The sequence below is a fragment of the Elgaria multicarinata genome, chromosome 10, assembly GCF_023053635.1.
Source record: "Elgaria multicarinata webbii isolate HBS135686 ecotype San Diego chromosome 10, rElgMul1.1.pri, whole genome shotgun sequence".
Taxonomy (NCBI): domain Eukaryota; kingdom Metazoa; phylum Chordata; class Lepidosauria; order Squamata; family Anguidae; genus Elgaria; species Elgaria multicarinata.
Window position 1 is genome coordinate 45,060,328 of NC_086180.1, and position 15,968 is coordinate 45,076,295.

A 15,968-nucleotide genomic window follows, 5' to 3' on the forward strand; every position below is an offset into this window, starting at 1 on the left:
TACTGCCCTTTACCCCGGACAATATTGTATGACTTCCCCTACATGCTAACATTCAGCAAGCAGGTAAAACCATTGCAAGCAAGAATCCACTGGGTTGGATCTAGTTTTAGTCATACTTAAGAGTAGACCCATTGAAATCAATGGTACTTAAGTTTGTCATGACTCATTTGAGTCCCTCTGATATCAACAGGTTGATATCAACAGTATGACTAAATCTGGATCCAACCCAGTGTATTATTGTTTGCATGCTAGAGGTGTTAGATTTTTTCCACTAAAGTTAACTGATAACACATCTGTAATTTGAAAGATTTAATTTACAATTTACATATACAAATGTACATATCCAATTTACATAGGTGTTTCAGGAAATATCCACGAACCAGAGTGCAGGTTTGTACTCCCACATGCCAGTTTCCATAGTACACTTCCACAAATATTTCCACATGGGACAATGATGACAACAGCAAAAGTGGTTTCCACAACACAACAAGCCACAATGGTGACTTGTCACAGGCCCCATTCAGAAGACACCTTAAACCACAGCTTTAACTATGTTGGCTAAACCAAAAAGACAAGTCGTGATCAGGACTCAGAAGACACCTTAAACCATAGCTTTAACCACATTGACTACGGTTTAAGGTGTCTTCTGAACACGGCCCAACTTTCTGGTTTAACCACCATGGTTAAAGCCGTGGTTTAAGGTGCCTTCTGAATGGGGCCCAGCTTTCTGGTTTAGCCACCATGGCAAACCACCGAGAGGGTGATAATCTGGCGGGAGTAATGAACAAGCCACCCATCCAACATGGCTTATTCTCAAAGTGGCTCAGCATGGCATGCATATTCATGAAGTATAAGATTTGTGCTGTTTCCAATCATCCATGGTGTCCCAAGCAAAATGAGAACTGAGCCCCTTTATGATCCCAATAACCTTTAACACTATCTTTATGAAAAGCAGAGAGAATGGGTCTCTTCAAACAGGGGGAAATCACATTTCCTTACCGTTGCTCTCTTCCTGGTTCTCTTCCGCGTTTGAAACGAGCACAATTGCACAGAGAAGAGATCAGCAACCACGTGGCCTGTACATTTCAATGGGGCAGTGCCCACTAGTGGGCATTTTATAGCGCAATCTCGAAAGACTCAGGTTTTGTGAGGTTTATTTTGTGACACCAAAACTGAGAAAAGAAGCAGGAGACGCGCAGGAGGCTGACTGCATCATCAAGTACCTAGTAACGAGTGTGCTATAAATCACTCCTTTAAAGAAGCTCAAAGTCATGAGAACACCTGAAAATTACAGGCATCCTGGCTTTTAACTGCACCTAGTGAAACACTCTCCCATATGATCAATACATTTCTCTTCATAGTACTCTGAAGGTGTTAAGCAATTATCATCATGATTTGAAAACTACAGACTAGTTTGCAAGAAACAGGTTGTTTTTCATTCAAATCAAACAAGTGTCTACCATGTTGCTGCAGATCTCAGTAGAAAGCTATACTGGCAGAGATGTCAGGACAAACTGTTTTTTTTCATTAAGTTTAACAGAAACTGTGATTAGTATTATTCACCCAACTGCTGTTTGATTTGGTGCTTTCTATTACATAACCTCGGAACACTATGTTATGTTCAGGCAAAGGCATGCAAGACCTAATGAGCACAACCTCGATTTCTGGATTAGCTGCTTTGGCCACAAGCCAAACACTCTGCTGTAGACCCTGAGAAGGAAATAGGATTAATTCAGAGCGAAAACCTTGAAGATTGTCTATAGTCAGTTTGTTATTTCTTAGGCCAAAACTTGCATAACAGTAGACCCAAAATCTCTTTGATTTATAAAAGCCATTCCTGCAGTGATTATCAGCGAAGCACTTGTGGGAAAAGGGATGCTTAATTCTTTCCCTGCCCACCGTTGCTCTTTTCCAGGATCCATCTCCAACACAACCACTCCCCCAAGCATGGTGTAGCAAATGCATGTTTTTATATATTTAAACCTCCCCACTGCAAGAAAAAACAAAAAACACTGAGCAGGAGAAGGCCAATCTGGAGTAGGAAACTACAAGCCAGGAAAAGATTAAGTGCAACCTTCCCCTGCTACTTCCTAACCCTAGATTGCTCTTACCAGAAGTATTTCCTCAACTAAATGGCAGGTGCAGTATATAATATAAAGCACAATTCTTGAAGTTTTTCTCTTCCTCAATGTAATGAAGAATTCTACTTTCAGAAAAAAATAGAAGCAAAACTTTAGAGACGTCTCCATTTCCCCCTATAAATCTACTGGGAATTTTCAGTAGGTTTTCCAAACCTTTTAATAGAGACAAACCCCAATAGAAATATGCTCACAATTCATCTACCTTCCAACACCTGTCTTGAAAGAAAGTCACATATCCCTCTCTGCTGGATCCTCTCCCACATCCACTCATCACTACTTGGAAGGTTTCCTGCAAGGCTCTGTTGATCACCATTAAGAAATCTTTTGCTCTACATTCATCCTATTTCATGTCTTTATTTTCAACTTACGGTTGTTTACTTTTTTCTCAGAAGAAAACTATCAAGGTTTTACTGTATTGTTGTCAGTTTCACAACACTCCCTCTTTTTATTTTTGCCAGATCTACACCAAGCAGGATATAGCGTTATGAAAGTGGTATGAAAGCAGTATATAAGGGGCAAGAGCCACACTACTGCTTTATAGCGGTATTAAAGTGCACTCACAACTGTTTGGGCCCATTGACACATACCATAGTGCTATATCCTGCTTGATGTGGCTAATGCTTATATACTGCTTTCATAGTGCTATATCCAGCTTGGTGTAGGCCTGGCCTTTGTATGGGTATCTATTGGAACAAATAGTTATGAAACTTTGTTATCCAAAACCAAAAGAACACATTGATTCCAGTCATGATCTTTGGGTTAATGTTTTTAAAAACATAATAAACAAAAAATGTTTTTATAGTGATAAGCTCACTAAATGTATCATGACTACATGCCAAGGAGTTTCTATAAGAAAGAGGGGGTTGAGCAGGGGGTTGGACTTGATGGCCTTATAGGCCCCATCCAACTCTACTATTCTATGATAGTTGATTTCTCATCAAAATTTACAAAATCTGTACCTACTGCTAAACTGCTCCTGCCCTAGTTATTTCTATCTTGGATTACTGCCTTGTTGGCCCTTCTTCACTCTCACCTCTTTAGTCAATTCAGATTTTCTCTGCAAAAATAATCTCTCCCTCCCTCTCAACAACGCCACCCTTCTCTGTCAATCTGTTCACTCGATCCCTGTTGTTTTATTTACACTAACCAGCCTAATCCTTATATCTATTTCTTCTCTCTCTCTCCCTTCTTTCCCCCATCATCTTTATTCTCTCATTCTATTTCTTGCTCTCCCCAGATTCAGGGAAAATGTACTTCCAGTGTACCTTAAAAACACTGGTGTAAATACTACTGAAATATTTCTAGGGCTCACTAAAAATTCTGGCCGCTTAAAATTCTTATATGCAAATTTTGCTACTACAAACCAGGAATCCAGGTGTAATAGCTTCCGCAGGATCAAGCAGGAAGAAGACCAAAGGCTATCATCTCCTGTAAGTCCTTGTGGGCAAAATAAGACCTATTTCAACTACCCATGTAGGATCAGGCTCTAAGGCTGCAAGGATATGAACAGTTACCTGGGAATAAGAACTATTGAACTCAGGGTCAAACTAGATACAGGAGTGGCAGATGCATGAGTTAACATTCATATTTGCCACAGTCATGTGTAGAAACGAAGTGAAGGGTGCACTTTACTAGCAAGGGTGGAAGAGTGCAGAAGCTTCTCCCTACTCTCAGTTTACCTCCAGCAGGCTTTTTCCCAAGGCAGTTTTCTCTGACAAGGTCTCATTATGGATATTGAAAGCTGGATGAAGAAAAAGTGATTTTGGGAGAGGGAGTGGGGATGCAGATGTGGGAAGATAAGCCCCAGACCTGGGAGGAGACATACAACCCTTTTGTTAAGTTTGAACCACCAACCACCTCATGTTTCTACATGAGTGCACCTGATGCGGGTTTAAACAAATGAATCTGCTGCCATCAGATCTCATTTGACCCTCAGTGGGAGTTACTTCTGAGTGAACATACATATAAGACTGTCAGTATAGGGGGTCAAAGACATAGTTACAGGAAAAGCCTTTTAGAGCACAACAAATTGCAACTCCAGTACTGAAAAGCAGAACCATAATGGATTATAACAGAGATGGCTTAATTTAACAGAAGAGAACTCTCAAGGCTTGTAATACAGAGCCATGTTTGCCAAATATCTGGAATGCATGTGGCAAGAATTATATGCTCAACACAGTGGGAAATGAGAAAATAGATTAGCTCGCTAAGAATGGGAATAATGAGTTGATGTTTCATAGAAGTAGCCTGATGATGATCAGAGAACCAGTTTGGATGGGTTGCAAGTGTCCCCCCATGTAGATTTAAAACAACAACTATTAACACAGCATTAAAGAACATCCAGTACTGTGACAGAAAAACAAAACTGGCTTTCACTAAGACTGGGCTAGAAATAAAACAAACTCTGAATAATACTTCAAAACATTTTTGCTGTACATCCCTAATTGGGTATAATGTTCCCTAAATTCGCAATTTCTCTGCTATATTTAAATAGAAGATCCAAGAAATGGTGGGGCAGAGGTTTTCCACCCCAGACTTACACCAACCTCTTCTAACTGGCATTAAGCAAATAAAACTTTCCCTGAAGCAGGCTATTTCACTTTTTCTTCTGATTTTTCAAAGTTTCAATAACAGTGCACGTCTGGTAAAAGGTCATTTGGTAGGATGGACCATTGTCCTCAATTCAGTCCAAAGCACACTGACATGGGAATAAGTCCCTCTGAACTCACAAGGACTTGCTTCCATGTAAACAGTCAGTTTCTGCTGTCTAGACACTTTCTGTCTCCACCTTAGAAACATATGTTAAGGAAATGACAAGGAAAGGTGACAAAAAGTGATAAACATTTGATGAACTTTATTCTGGAAAGGGTGATATAAAATGAACCTATTGACTTTAAATGGCATAGCTTTAAAAAAAAGTTTTCTGTTCATGCTGCAAAATGTGCACATGAGCATCAACTAATCAGAAAAAATGAGGAACAGCTTCTGTGAAATCCTGAAAAAGCTTTCCAAAATCCTCCTTGATGGCAGAAAAAGATAGATTTGCCATCCCAGCAGAACTAGGAGCAAAGCCATATGTAGCAACCTGTGTGGACTGTTGGAGAGTGAAAAGCAGAGATGCCTCCATTTAGAGCAAGGGTGGGGAAATTGGTGCCCTCCTGATGTTGTTGGACTACAAGTCCCAAACAGCCCTGACCACTGGCCAGGCTAGGTGTGGCTGATTGGAGTTGGTGTCCAATATCTGGCAGGACACAGATTCCCTCATTCCTGATTTAGAGAGATGGTCATGACAAAATGCTGCATGCAGTACGACCTGGGAGATTGTACTGCTTTTATATGAGATACCATGCTGCACCCTGCTCCATTCATGCAGGGTATAGTAAGATTCCAGGAACCCCAGACATTAACTCGCAAGTTTGAGCTGAACGCCTTTGGCACAAAGAAAGTGTCTGGCTGTTAAAAATATTATCAGCTATTCAGTAAGCCTACATTATAGTGTTTCTCAAAATATTCTGCAGCCTAAGTTTGGGGTGGAGGATAGGTTAGGCCTTCCCAAGAGTAACTGAAACAAAATAAAAACAGCTCAGCTAAAAGTTCCATCCGACGAGTGTTTTATTGCATGCTCGTTACTGGGCATTCATGGAGTTTGCTCAGGTCCCTCACATGACATCTTCTGCCTTCCGCCCCTTCTGGCCTTCCTTTTGCGACAAAAAAAAACTCTGGTTAAGTCCGATGTATTTTTAAACACGGAATTGCTGCTCTCTCCTGCTGTGTGCAGGAGAAGCAGCGCCATTAGAACAGCGGACTCAATGGGCTTCGTGCTCATTGTGTACTTCCTTTTTGAAAAGAGGAAGTAACTGAGGAATAAAAACATGGGCAGAGAAGCGAAGGTAGGGACCGTGTTAACCCCCGGTGTGATGGCGCTTACAGTCAACTTATTCTTCTCTCTATTCAGAGTTAGGAAAAGGGGAGAACAGAGACATGTGGGCCTGCAATAATCTATCCCATTTCTCCCAGCATTGTCAACCAACACAACAATTGGGGAAGTGTGTGTTCACCACTGCTCACGTTTCACTGATTAAGAGGAAAAGGGAAGACACACTTCTTCCTTTCCTGTTTATGAAGTCACATACAAACCAGATTCAAAGATACTGTAAAAGAACTCTCACTTCTCTGGCAACTTTCTGCTCTTCCTTAGGGGGATCTAGAATTTACTCTCAGTCTTCATGCAAATCATGACCAGTGTTGTCATTGAAATTCTCTCTCTCTCTCTCTTTGATTATCTATCTGATCAGTAAAACTCTCACCCTTATTTACAGTGCTGTAAATAAAACTTTAAATGATTAAACAGCAAAACAAACATTGATACAGGGTACTTCAATTATTCAAAAAGTTTAATGGAAATGCCCCTAACTATGAATTTCATGGATAATACAATTAATTTTAAACCACGGCGTCTTTTAAAGATGTGCAGTGGAATCCTTTCCATGAGTACTTAGAAGCAAGGTGTACTGAGTTCACTGGGGAAGGTAACCATAACCGCATTAGTGGGTGGATGACCCACCGACCCTCAGCAGCCCTTTGAGGGCCATTATAGAATTGCAACCTTAAATAATCAGAAATATTAAAAGAGATGACCTGTAACTGGATAGTGTTGCTCAAAGCTGCAACAGAAATTAAACATTAAGAAAAGTATTTTGGATCCTAATATAAACCATGCACTGATGATTAAATTTCAAGTGAAGAATATAACTGAAATATCAGAATGTTATTTAATATAACATATCAAGGAAGATCAAACATTTTGATCAAAACAGATGTTACAACATCTGCGCTATCATTGCTGGTGGACCTAACTATTCCTGAGAGGGACAGGATAGAAACTTGACCCGCCAAGCAAGTTAAAACCACCATGGTAAGGCATCTGCTGTCCATGATAAGGAGATTCAGCAAAGACAAGTATGGCCCCAAATCTCATCTGCAATCTAAAGATGGAGAAGGAAACTATTGTTTCCCTGGCTAGTGAGTCAGTACCGCAGCTTAGGAAAAAGCGAGAGAATGGCTGGAATGTGAAAGCTTTGTTTGTATGAACTCACTGGCCAAGTCCTCAGGGCGCTACACTGTGTTGCAAGTACACACCCCATAATGGAGAGAGGAGCGTGAAGCAGCCTGTGAATATGTGCAGCCCCAATCCTAGGAGGGAACGAAAGCTTTCAGACGCGCCTCTATTTTCTGGCAGGGTCAAGAAAACGGCGGCATCTATACGGAGCCTTGTCGGCTTCCTGTTTGCGAGTCAGGTGCCTCCCTTTGTGCTTTTCTCCGACTCGTCCGTCTGTCTCCTTTCTTCCTGCCTATTCCCCCTCCCTCCTTCCCTGTGAGCCTTTTTTCGTGTGTCTTTCTCCGCAGACTGCTCGCACGCCAGGTCGGAGGGGAAGGGTAGATGCGGGGTGGGGGGGCTGAGCGCGTTATCTGCCTGTCTCATCCCCTCCTCCTCCTCCTCCTCCTCCATCGAGCTGCACTGGAGAAATGCCCCGCCGTCTCCAACAGGGGCGTTCCCTCTCGACCCTGGAAACGAAGCAGCAGCCGCGGCAGCCGCTTCGTTTTCTCGGCCAGTGCCTAGAGAGAAAAGAGAGCTTGGGGGGTGGGGAAGAGAGCGAGGCGGTCTTTCCACGCCTGAGAAGGAGGAACGCGCGCCGTATCGCGCTTGCTTACAGGAGGGGCGCAATTTGGGTCGTGTTAAGCTCATCCCCACCCCCACCATTGAGCGGTCGATAGGGCAGACAAAGCGCCGCGGCGCTCGCGGGAGGCGGGGGAAGGGGCAGCGGGCTCCGCCTGCGGGTCGCGACTGAGCCGGCCTTACGCGCGGCGGTGGGAGGGACTGAGGCGGCACCAAGGAACGGGGAGGGAGCGAGAGCGCAACGGGCAGAGTCCCCGACATGGGAGGCGGCAGCAGGCTCTGGAGCAGGAAGAGTGTCAACAGTTCCTTTCTCTCCTCCTCTCCCCCCCCCCCCCGCCACCCCATCGCCTCTTTGTCGCCGCAACACCCACCCAAACTCCTGGGCTGCCACTGCGGCTAACCCCGCCGTCAGTCCGCGCCCTCCAGGCCTCCCACCCACTTTCAAAGGGGAGGGACGGGCTTTGTCAGGCAGACGCCAGCTGCTGCTGCTGGTCTGGCTTCCCGAAGGTGGGCAGCCGCAGAGTTGCTCCAACGCACTCCCGGCTAAGAACAAGGCAGCTCCCGCCTCTCACCCCAGCCCTAGGTGGAGGAGGAAATCAAATGGACCACGAACCCCCACCACTCAGCCCACCCTCCCGATCATATGTAGGCACATGCTTTTCCTCAGCGCGTTGCGCAAGCGGCTGCCCAGGCTCAGGGATTGTCTTCCGGAAGGAACGTCAAACCTTCCTTGGTCGAACGTTCGCAGCGCGCTCCTACCCATACTCTTACTCAGGAGTAAGTCTCCACTCTGTTCAACGGAGCTTACTCCCCCAAGAAGTGTATTAAGGATTTCATTCTTGGAAGCCATTATCGAAAGGCTAGTTTTAAAAAAAGAGCGTTATATTTTAATATTTGGCTTGCTAGGGCGCAGTAGAAGTTTTTAAAAAATTGCAATCCTGCTGCTCCCACTTAACGCATGCTTATCAGATACCGAGCTATAGTAGAGCACGACCGCAAACTACATAAAGAATGGCCGCCCGCCGCCCCGAGTTCAGCCTGGATTCCGGCAGGCAACCCCCAAATCACCGTGCATTGAAGGCGTAACATTTCAGTCTCCCCCACAAACTATTCTCTTTTACTCAGCTACACCTCCTAGAAGGCAGGCAAGAAGCATTACTGACAACAGATCTATAAAGCAGGCCGACCCCCGCTTCGCGGCTTCCCCCGCAGACCTTGTCGAAGGGGAGCCAGGAAAATAGACCAGGGGTTAAACACTATAGAGGGATGGGATATGTGTGTGTGTCCTAATAGATTTGACTCAGCAGCGGACTATCCTTCCCTGAAGGTTTTCAAGAAAAGCCTGAATAGGGACACTTCACCTATGGGGCATGCATTCTGTTTGAAGGCGAGCTCTGCGACCCATTGGGTTTTTACTCTATTCTATCCTTTAATCATCAGCTCAGCCTGGGTGTGTGTCTGAAGCGCCACTTCCTACTAGTAGTCATTACGCCACCAGCAGATTAGCTCCCTCCCCTTTGCTGTTCTCTTCTAAGCCTCTTAAAAGGCCAAGGAAACTTTAGAATAAAAAAAGAAGAAGCCCAGCCCAGGCTGCTGCTGAGTGGCTGGTGCTAGTTTAAAGAGACTTGATTGGGCTGTTGCACACTACAATCGCGCGCGCGCGCAGGCTGCTTAGTCGAGGAGGAACCTGCCCAACTTTTCTTCCTGAGGGCTGTCACTCCCGCTCGGCAAAGCCAGCCCACGAGTTCTCCCTCTGCTGGATTTAAAGAGGCAGCGAGCATCCTTTCAGACACGCGCCTACGCTTGCGGATGCACACGCGCGCGTGTTCTCTCCCCGGCCTTTCCCGCGCTGCTCCGCAATCTCACAGCATGCCTAAGTGTTGCGGAACCTTGTTAGGAAGAGCTGCTCCGGGATATGCTCCCTATTACGCGGCTCTCTTACAACGTGTGAAACACCAAAGGCCCAAATTATTTATCTATCATTTATTGGTCTGTATAGCCGACAGTGAGGAAAACGGGGCCGGAAAGGTGAAGAATCATGACTCGGGTGATCGATTTATGAGAGAAGCCTCCTCCTCCTCCTCCTTCAGAAGCCTGTCAGGAGTTGGCAGGGCGAACGAGCCTGCCTTGGCCACCCCCACCAGTGCAGAGGCTTCAACTCCCCTTCAAACAGTCCATTTTGCTTCCTGGATTCCCTTATTAGTTATAGGACCAAAGTTTCCTCTCTCCGCCCATTCCCCGGTTTCAGCCAAGCATCCCTCTCGCTCGCTCGCTCCCCTCCCAAACTCCTACATCCGTTCAGGCGAGAAGCGAGAACTCCAAATGAGAGAGCGCCAGCCCACAAGTGTTCAGCAGCAGCAGCCGCCCTCCAGCCCCCCTTGCCCGCCCCCTTACCATGATCAGTGTGTGGTTCCTCTGCTCGGCCGTGGCAGACTCGGCATCTTGTTGCTGTTTGCTCTGATGCTGTTGCTTGCTGCTGCTGTTGCCGCCGCCGGTGCCCGCTTTCTTGGCCCTTTGCTCCAGGGTCCTCTGATAAAGGCTCACCGTGTCCCTTCGCTCTAGCTCCAGCTGCTCAGCCTGGGTTTGCTGGTACCTGCTCTCGCAGTTGACGTGGTGCCTCCTGCAGCCCTCAATGCGCTGCCTCAGCCTCTCCACCACGGTGCTGTGTTTGGGAATGCCGCTGCTCCCGTTAGTGCCGCCGCCGCTATGAGTAGTGCTGTTACCGGGAGGAGGGCCGTGGGGAGCGTTATTCACGCCGATACCGGCCCCACCGAGGCTGCTGCTCAGGTTATTGTTGAGACAAATGCTGCTGCCATTCGCGGCAGCAGCGGGGGTTGGAAAATCCCCCATCTCCTTCCCCGTGCACACTATTTTGGAAGAACTTTTTTTTCCTTTTACACGCGGGCGTCACACCAGGCACAAACACGGGGTCCTCCTGTTGGGACGCGCTTTAACGGACCATGGAGAGGGAAACAGCAGATCCCAAACAAAATGTGTGGGGTTGTTCGGTTTTTTAAAAAAACAAAACAAAACCATCAACAGCAAAAAAAAAAAAAAAAAATCCCCTCTCTTCCCCTCCTTGTCGATCTTCTCCGGCGTGCAGGGAGGGGGGGGGGGACAAAAATGCCGAAAGAAAAGCAAAAAGCCCAAACCCAGGAGGTGGTGCTGTAAGGTTATCGCTAGACACAATCAACAAACACAGAAGGAATCCCAACAAACTGATCAGTAGCAGTTCGGTTGCAAACTCCAAGGGAGGAGAGATCAGATCAGTCCCCCTCTTTTAAATCCATCATTTCCAAAACAGATTCCGGACCGAAAACCTTCTTGGTATCCCCCATGTATTAACACAAGAGAGCAGGAGAGAGACGCGCACCCACATGCGTGCATATAGACAGGAACCTCTACACACACACACTTCTATATCCACACTCACACACTCACAAGACACCTAGGGCAGGCACACACCGGGCATACACAACGCACGCAAACACACCCAACCTCACACTCCACACCATCAGAAGACAGGCAACGCCGCTTTCTTATTGTGTTTTCTTTCCGGGGGGGAGGAAAAAAAGTTTGGGTGTTTATGCCGCACCGTGTTCTCAAAAGTACTTTGGCTGCTCAGTTGTATTTTTCAACAGGAACCTTTAAAAGCAAATCCTCAAGCTGGGGGAAGTCAACACGTGAACAATCCGCAAAAGTAGCTCGCTGAAGTATTTGCAAAACGTACGCCGAGCTGCTGCTAACACAACACACACAGAGAAAGAGACAGACTAGTGCTCTGCTCTGCTCTGCTTTGCTTGCTGCTTCTCCTCCTGCCACCATCACAATGATCAAGTGCTCTCCTCCTCCACCACCTCCTCCTCCTCCATGCCAGCGGAGTGATACCAGGACAAGAGCGCTCAATAAACAGCAGCAGCAGCTCCTCCAGGCCGTGAGGCAGACCCGGGGACAAGGTGCAAAATCCGGCCCGGACCTTTAGCCAGCAGGAACGGACACGACGATTCCCCACCTAAGTCCTCCCCTCCAGCTCCTACTCACGGTACTTGTTACCTTGGACGGAAAATCAGAACGTCCAGGACGGAATCAGAAAGATCCGAGGGGAAGCTGGCGAGGCAGTCAACTTTTGACCTGGTCGCGTGTGGGTGTGTGTGTGTAATATGCGTGCTGTTTGTGTCCGGTTTCCTTATTCAGCTTCAGCGCGAGCTGAAGCTGTGTATCATGTTAGCCTAAATTGTTACGTATTATGTTGTAGAACCTGTGCGTGGCCACACCAAAGGGGAAAGGCAAGCTGCAGCGCTCGCCTTGCCGGAGAACCTTTTTCCACGTGGAAAAGTAAAAAGGGGGGGGGAGGAGAGGCTGGTTTTAAAATTAACCCTGACAAGCTTCCCCCTCCCCAGTTTCAAAATATCCATTGCGAAATAACTTGTGCACCGCAGTCCTTAACTCCGTCGCTTGGGAGTTAATTGCAATTTGTTTTTGACCAAACTTATTTTCGGGTTTACTTAAAGACAATCTCGGCTCTAGCTAAAACTTAGGTGCTTGACATTGTATTTCCTACTGGCACACACAAATTGTATTCTTATTATTCCTTTAATGCCACTTTATTGCTATTTATCCTGCATTTTCTTCAAGGAGTTGAAAGTGGCAAACAGAAGTCTGTCTCCTCCCATTTCTACTCTCTCAAGAACCATGTGAGGAAGGTTAGGCTGAAAGAGAGTAACTTACCTGATGTATTTTTCTACCTTAGTAACGTGTGTAAAAAAAAAAAAAAAATCACCAGGTCAGTGATGCAAGGAATCTACCATTTAATCAGACCAAAGAGGAAGTTAAATTATCCCTAGCCCCCCACCCCCAGGAATGATCACTGGAATATACATAGTGTGTGAAGTTGCATAGTACTCTACAGTTCATTGGTGAAACCAGTTAATTGAAAGTAATCAAGAAGCTGAACCAGTGTTAATTTTACTTGCTATGAATGGAAGAAATACATACTTCTGTACAGCTTTTTAGCAGGCAAAAAACCAAATAAGTAGCTCATTCACCTTTTGCACTCATATTTATTGGTTACTTAAGTTACTGCAAAATGAGAATGATTCAAACAAAGGTTGCTGGGTACCATCCCAAAACAGGTCTGAACTTTCTATTTTTAAAAAAAGAAAACAATGAGAGGCTGAACATTTTTTTCCAAGAAAACAGTGGATCTTTCCATCCAGAGTTGTTAAGAATGCTAGAATGAAAATAACTGGGGAACTGGGTATTTAGCCCACTTCACAGGTAAATACATTAAATCAACAAGATAATGTTGCATTCAGATAATATGTAAAAGCCAACAGAGAGTTCCAGTGAAGTTAAGGCTGCAATCCAACACTAGTGGACTCAGTAGTACTGAACTCAGTAGGACTTACTTATGTGTAAACATGCTTTGGGTAGTATCCCACTTTAGTCCTACATAGAGTAGACCCATTGAAATGAATGGGACTTAAATTAGTAATGATTAACTTAAGTCACATTCATTTAAATGGGTCTTCTCTATGTAGGACTAACATTGGATGCTACCCTTAGACTCCTGCTGCATATTCACTTAACTCTGTGTTGGACTGTAGGCATCATGTTAGTTTGATTGCTCCAGAATTGTGCAAACATTTTTTCCTGTAAATTATCCCAAATCATTATTTATTTATTAAGGAAACAATCCTATGTCCCCTAGACAGCATCTGGGCAGTATAGGATTTTTCAGTTTCTTGGATCCCAGGTTAGAAGCTGGCTGGGTTCGGACAACACGATAAGCAATGGGGGCGGGGCAAAGAGTCAATCGTTGGTTGTGTTGCTTATCGTGTCGTTGGGGGGCACACACAACGGGCATACAACTCATGGTGCACTATTTTTTCCATTTAACCCATGGAGAAAACCAGCGGACTGCTCCGTTGCTTATCTGGAGACTTGTTGATTAAAATGTTGTGTGGCGGGCTCTGTTGCGTGTACCGTGCATTATTCCCATTGGCCATAGGGGTTCTCCAGCAGAGGTGGCTGAAAGCGCCCCGGTCACTCCTGTGCAGCGAGCAGAACTTGCAATGCATGATGGGATAGGGCCGGAAGGACTGAGGGAGGAGCACCATCCGCCTTGAAGGATGACAGGACTTTCAGCCGTGCAAAGGGGGCAGGACAACATGTCATGTGGGGAGTACCGGCAACATAACACACTGAGTTGCCTATTCCCCCCTCCCTCCATTGCCTAAAGTGTCATCCGACCTCAGCCATTATATTGTAGTGTCGAGTGTTCCCATTCAGAAATCTAGCTGGGCAGCCAGCCATGCCCTTTTTCCAGGCTACTCCATTCCATTTCCCCTCCCCCTGGTTTTCTGCCCCCATCTCCTGGGTCAGTCAGCATTCTAGCTTGTTGAGCTCAGCTTGGGCTGTTTGGGGGATTTTTTATTCACCCTTTGGTTCTTTTCCCTCTAAAGCTTTTTTGTATCTCTACAAACCTTGTGGTTCCCCCAAGCTTGCCAATACCTCTTTCTTGTGTGTGGATGGTGCCTTTTTACTACATAAGGATCCACACGTGGATAATGAATTTGCTATTAGTATATAGGATTCCTTGTCTCGGGTTAAGGAATCAGAGCAGTAGCTATATTTCATTCTCTTCTTGAGACCAGCAATTCCTGTGTGTTATTTCTGAAACAAGATACAATAATTAAAACGAATGCTTTGTACCTTGGAGATCTTCAAAAGGACCAGTCAACAACACCATATATTTATGTCCATCTGTTACCAGGGAGTCCTGATGGTATGTAGCAACAATATGAAAGCAATAAACAACAAGTGGCAGACTATAAAGGTGAGCAAGTCTGTAATATGATCTCTACAAGGTGATTTATAAATCTTCTATACCATGTCACATTCAAGACTTTTGCCCCATTGTGGTTTGCCTCTTGTTTGCTGCTTGCCAAGTTTCACAGTCCCCTCTTGTCAGGCTTGTGGTAATATGAAGACAGGAGCCTGCCTGGACAGTTTATGATCCAGGGTGTTTCTGAAAAGATTAATGTGGATGCTCCTCTATTCCCTCCCTCTGCAATTCTCCTGATTTCGGGACATGCAAAGTCATTCAGGAGTGAAGTTAAGGCCCAGAGTGAATGTTTTTATTGCACAGCTAATTGGATGACATTAATTTAATAAGACTTTTAGCAAAATTACATTTAAGTAGGCCGGAGACCAGGTGTGAATAGATTTCACTTAGCCTTTGACAAGTATTTGGTGCACTTCAATTGTAGTGCCCCCTAGAGCTGACTAGCCATTTTGTAAAAAAAAAGAAAAATGCCACAGAAATTAATATTGATTACACACAGAGTGTCACAAAGCCTGAAACATTGGGGAGGGGGGGAGAAATACTCTCTCTCTCTCTCTCTCTCTCTCTCTCTCTCTCTCTCTCTCTCTCTCTCTCACACACACACACACACACACACACACACACACACACACACACACACACACACACACACTCCTCTCTATTCTATAACTGGCACTTTGGCTACAGGACACATGATCATATCGGTGCAGCTGAGGCAGGCGGAAGCCAAAATGTTTTGCTTAAAGATTTCAATGTTTCTGTTTTGTTAGTCACTCTATTATATTAACTGCATCCTTCTGGGACCCAGAACAAACTTGTTTGATGCTTTAATATAAATATATAAATCCCTGTCTCGGTATGTGTGTGTTATTCAGTGTGTTATACCAATTTTTTCCTGGTGTGTAACATAACACATAATTCAAATAAGAAAACAAATACCATTGGAAGGATACCAGATTTTTGAGGCAGGAAATTATTATTTCCTTATACATTCAAATAAAAACCCAGGTACAAATTTGAAATATCAGATGTTTGCCTCTTCTAATGCTACTACTAGACGGTACTCCAGGCCAAATTCAAAAGTAGTTTAAGCTAGTGCATTTCTCATTTAGCTTCAACAAGTCTGATATGACTATGGCCCAGTGTTTGCATATCTATTACCATATTACTTTGTACAGAAAAATAGAAACGTGAGAATCACACACATTCTACTTAAAATGTAATGACTGAATTTCTTACATGAGGATTTTGGATCTATGTCATTAAAATGATTCCTAAAAGGTCTGAGAGGTTGGCTGAAAGG

General features: G+C 45.0%; 1 protein-coding gene across 2 annotated transcripts in view; it reads right to left on the bottom strand.

Moving 5' to 3' along the window:
• The window catches only part of MAML3 (mastermind like transcriptional coactivator 3), a 400,679-nt gene that overhangs the window by 302,985 nt on the left and 81,726 nt on the right, over positions 1-15,968 (bottom strand). The window contains exon 2 of one of the 2 annotated variants that reach the window (XM_063136345.1): positions 10,213-11,246. In XM_063136345.1, coding sequence (XP_062992415.1) covers positions 10,213-10,668 — 456 coding nt within the window. In that variant the 5' untranslated portion in view covers positions 10,669-11,246. Of the gene's footprint in view, positions 1-10,212; positions 12,083-15,968 lie in introns of those variants that run through there. The other variant, XM_063136344.1, reaches the window with a different exon arrangement.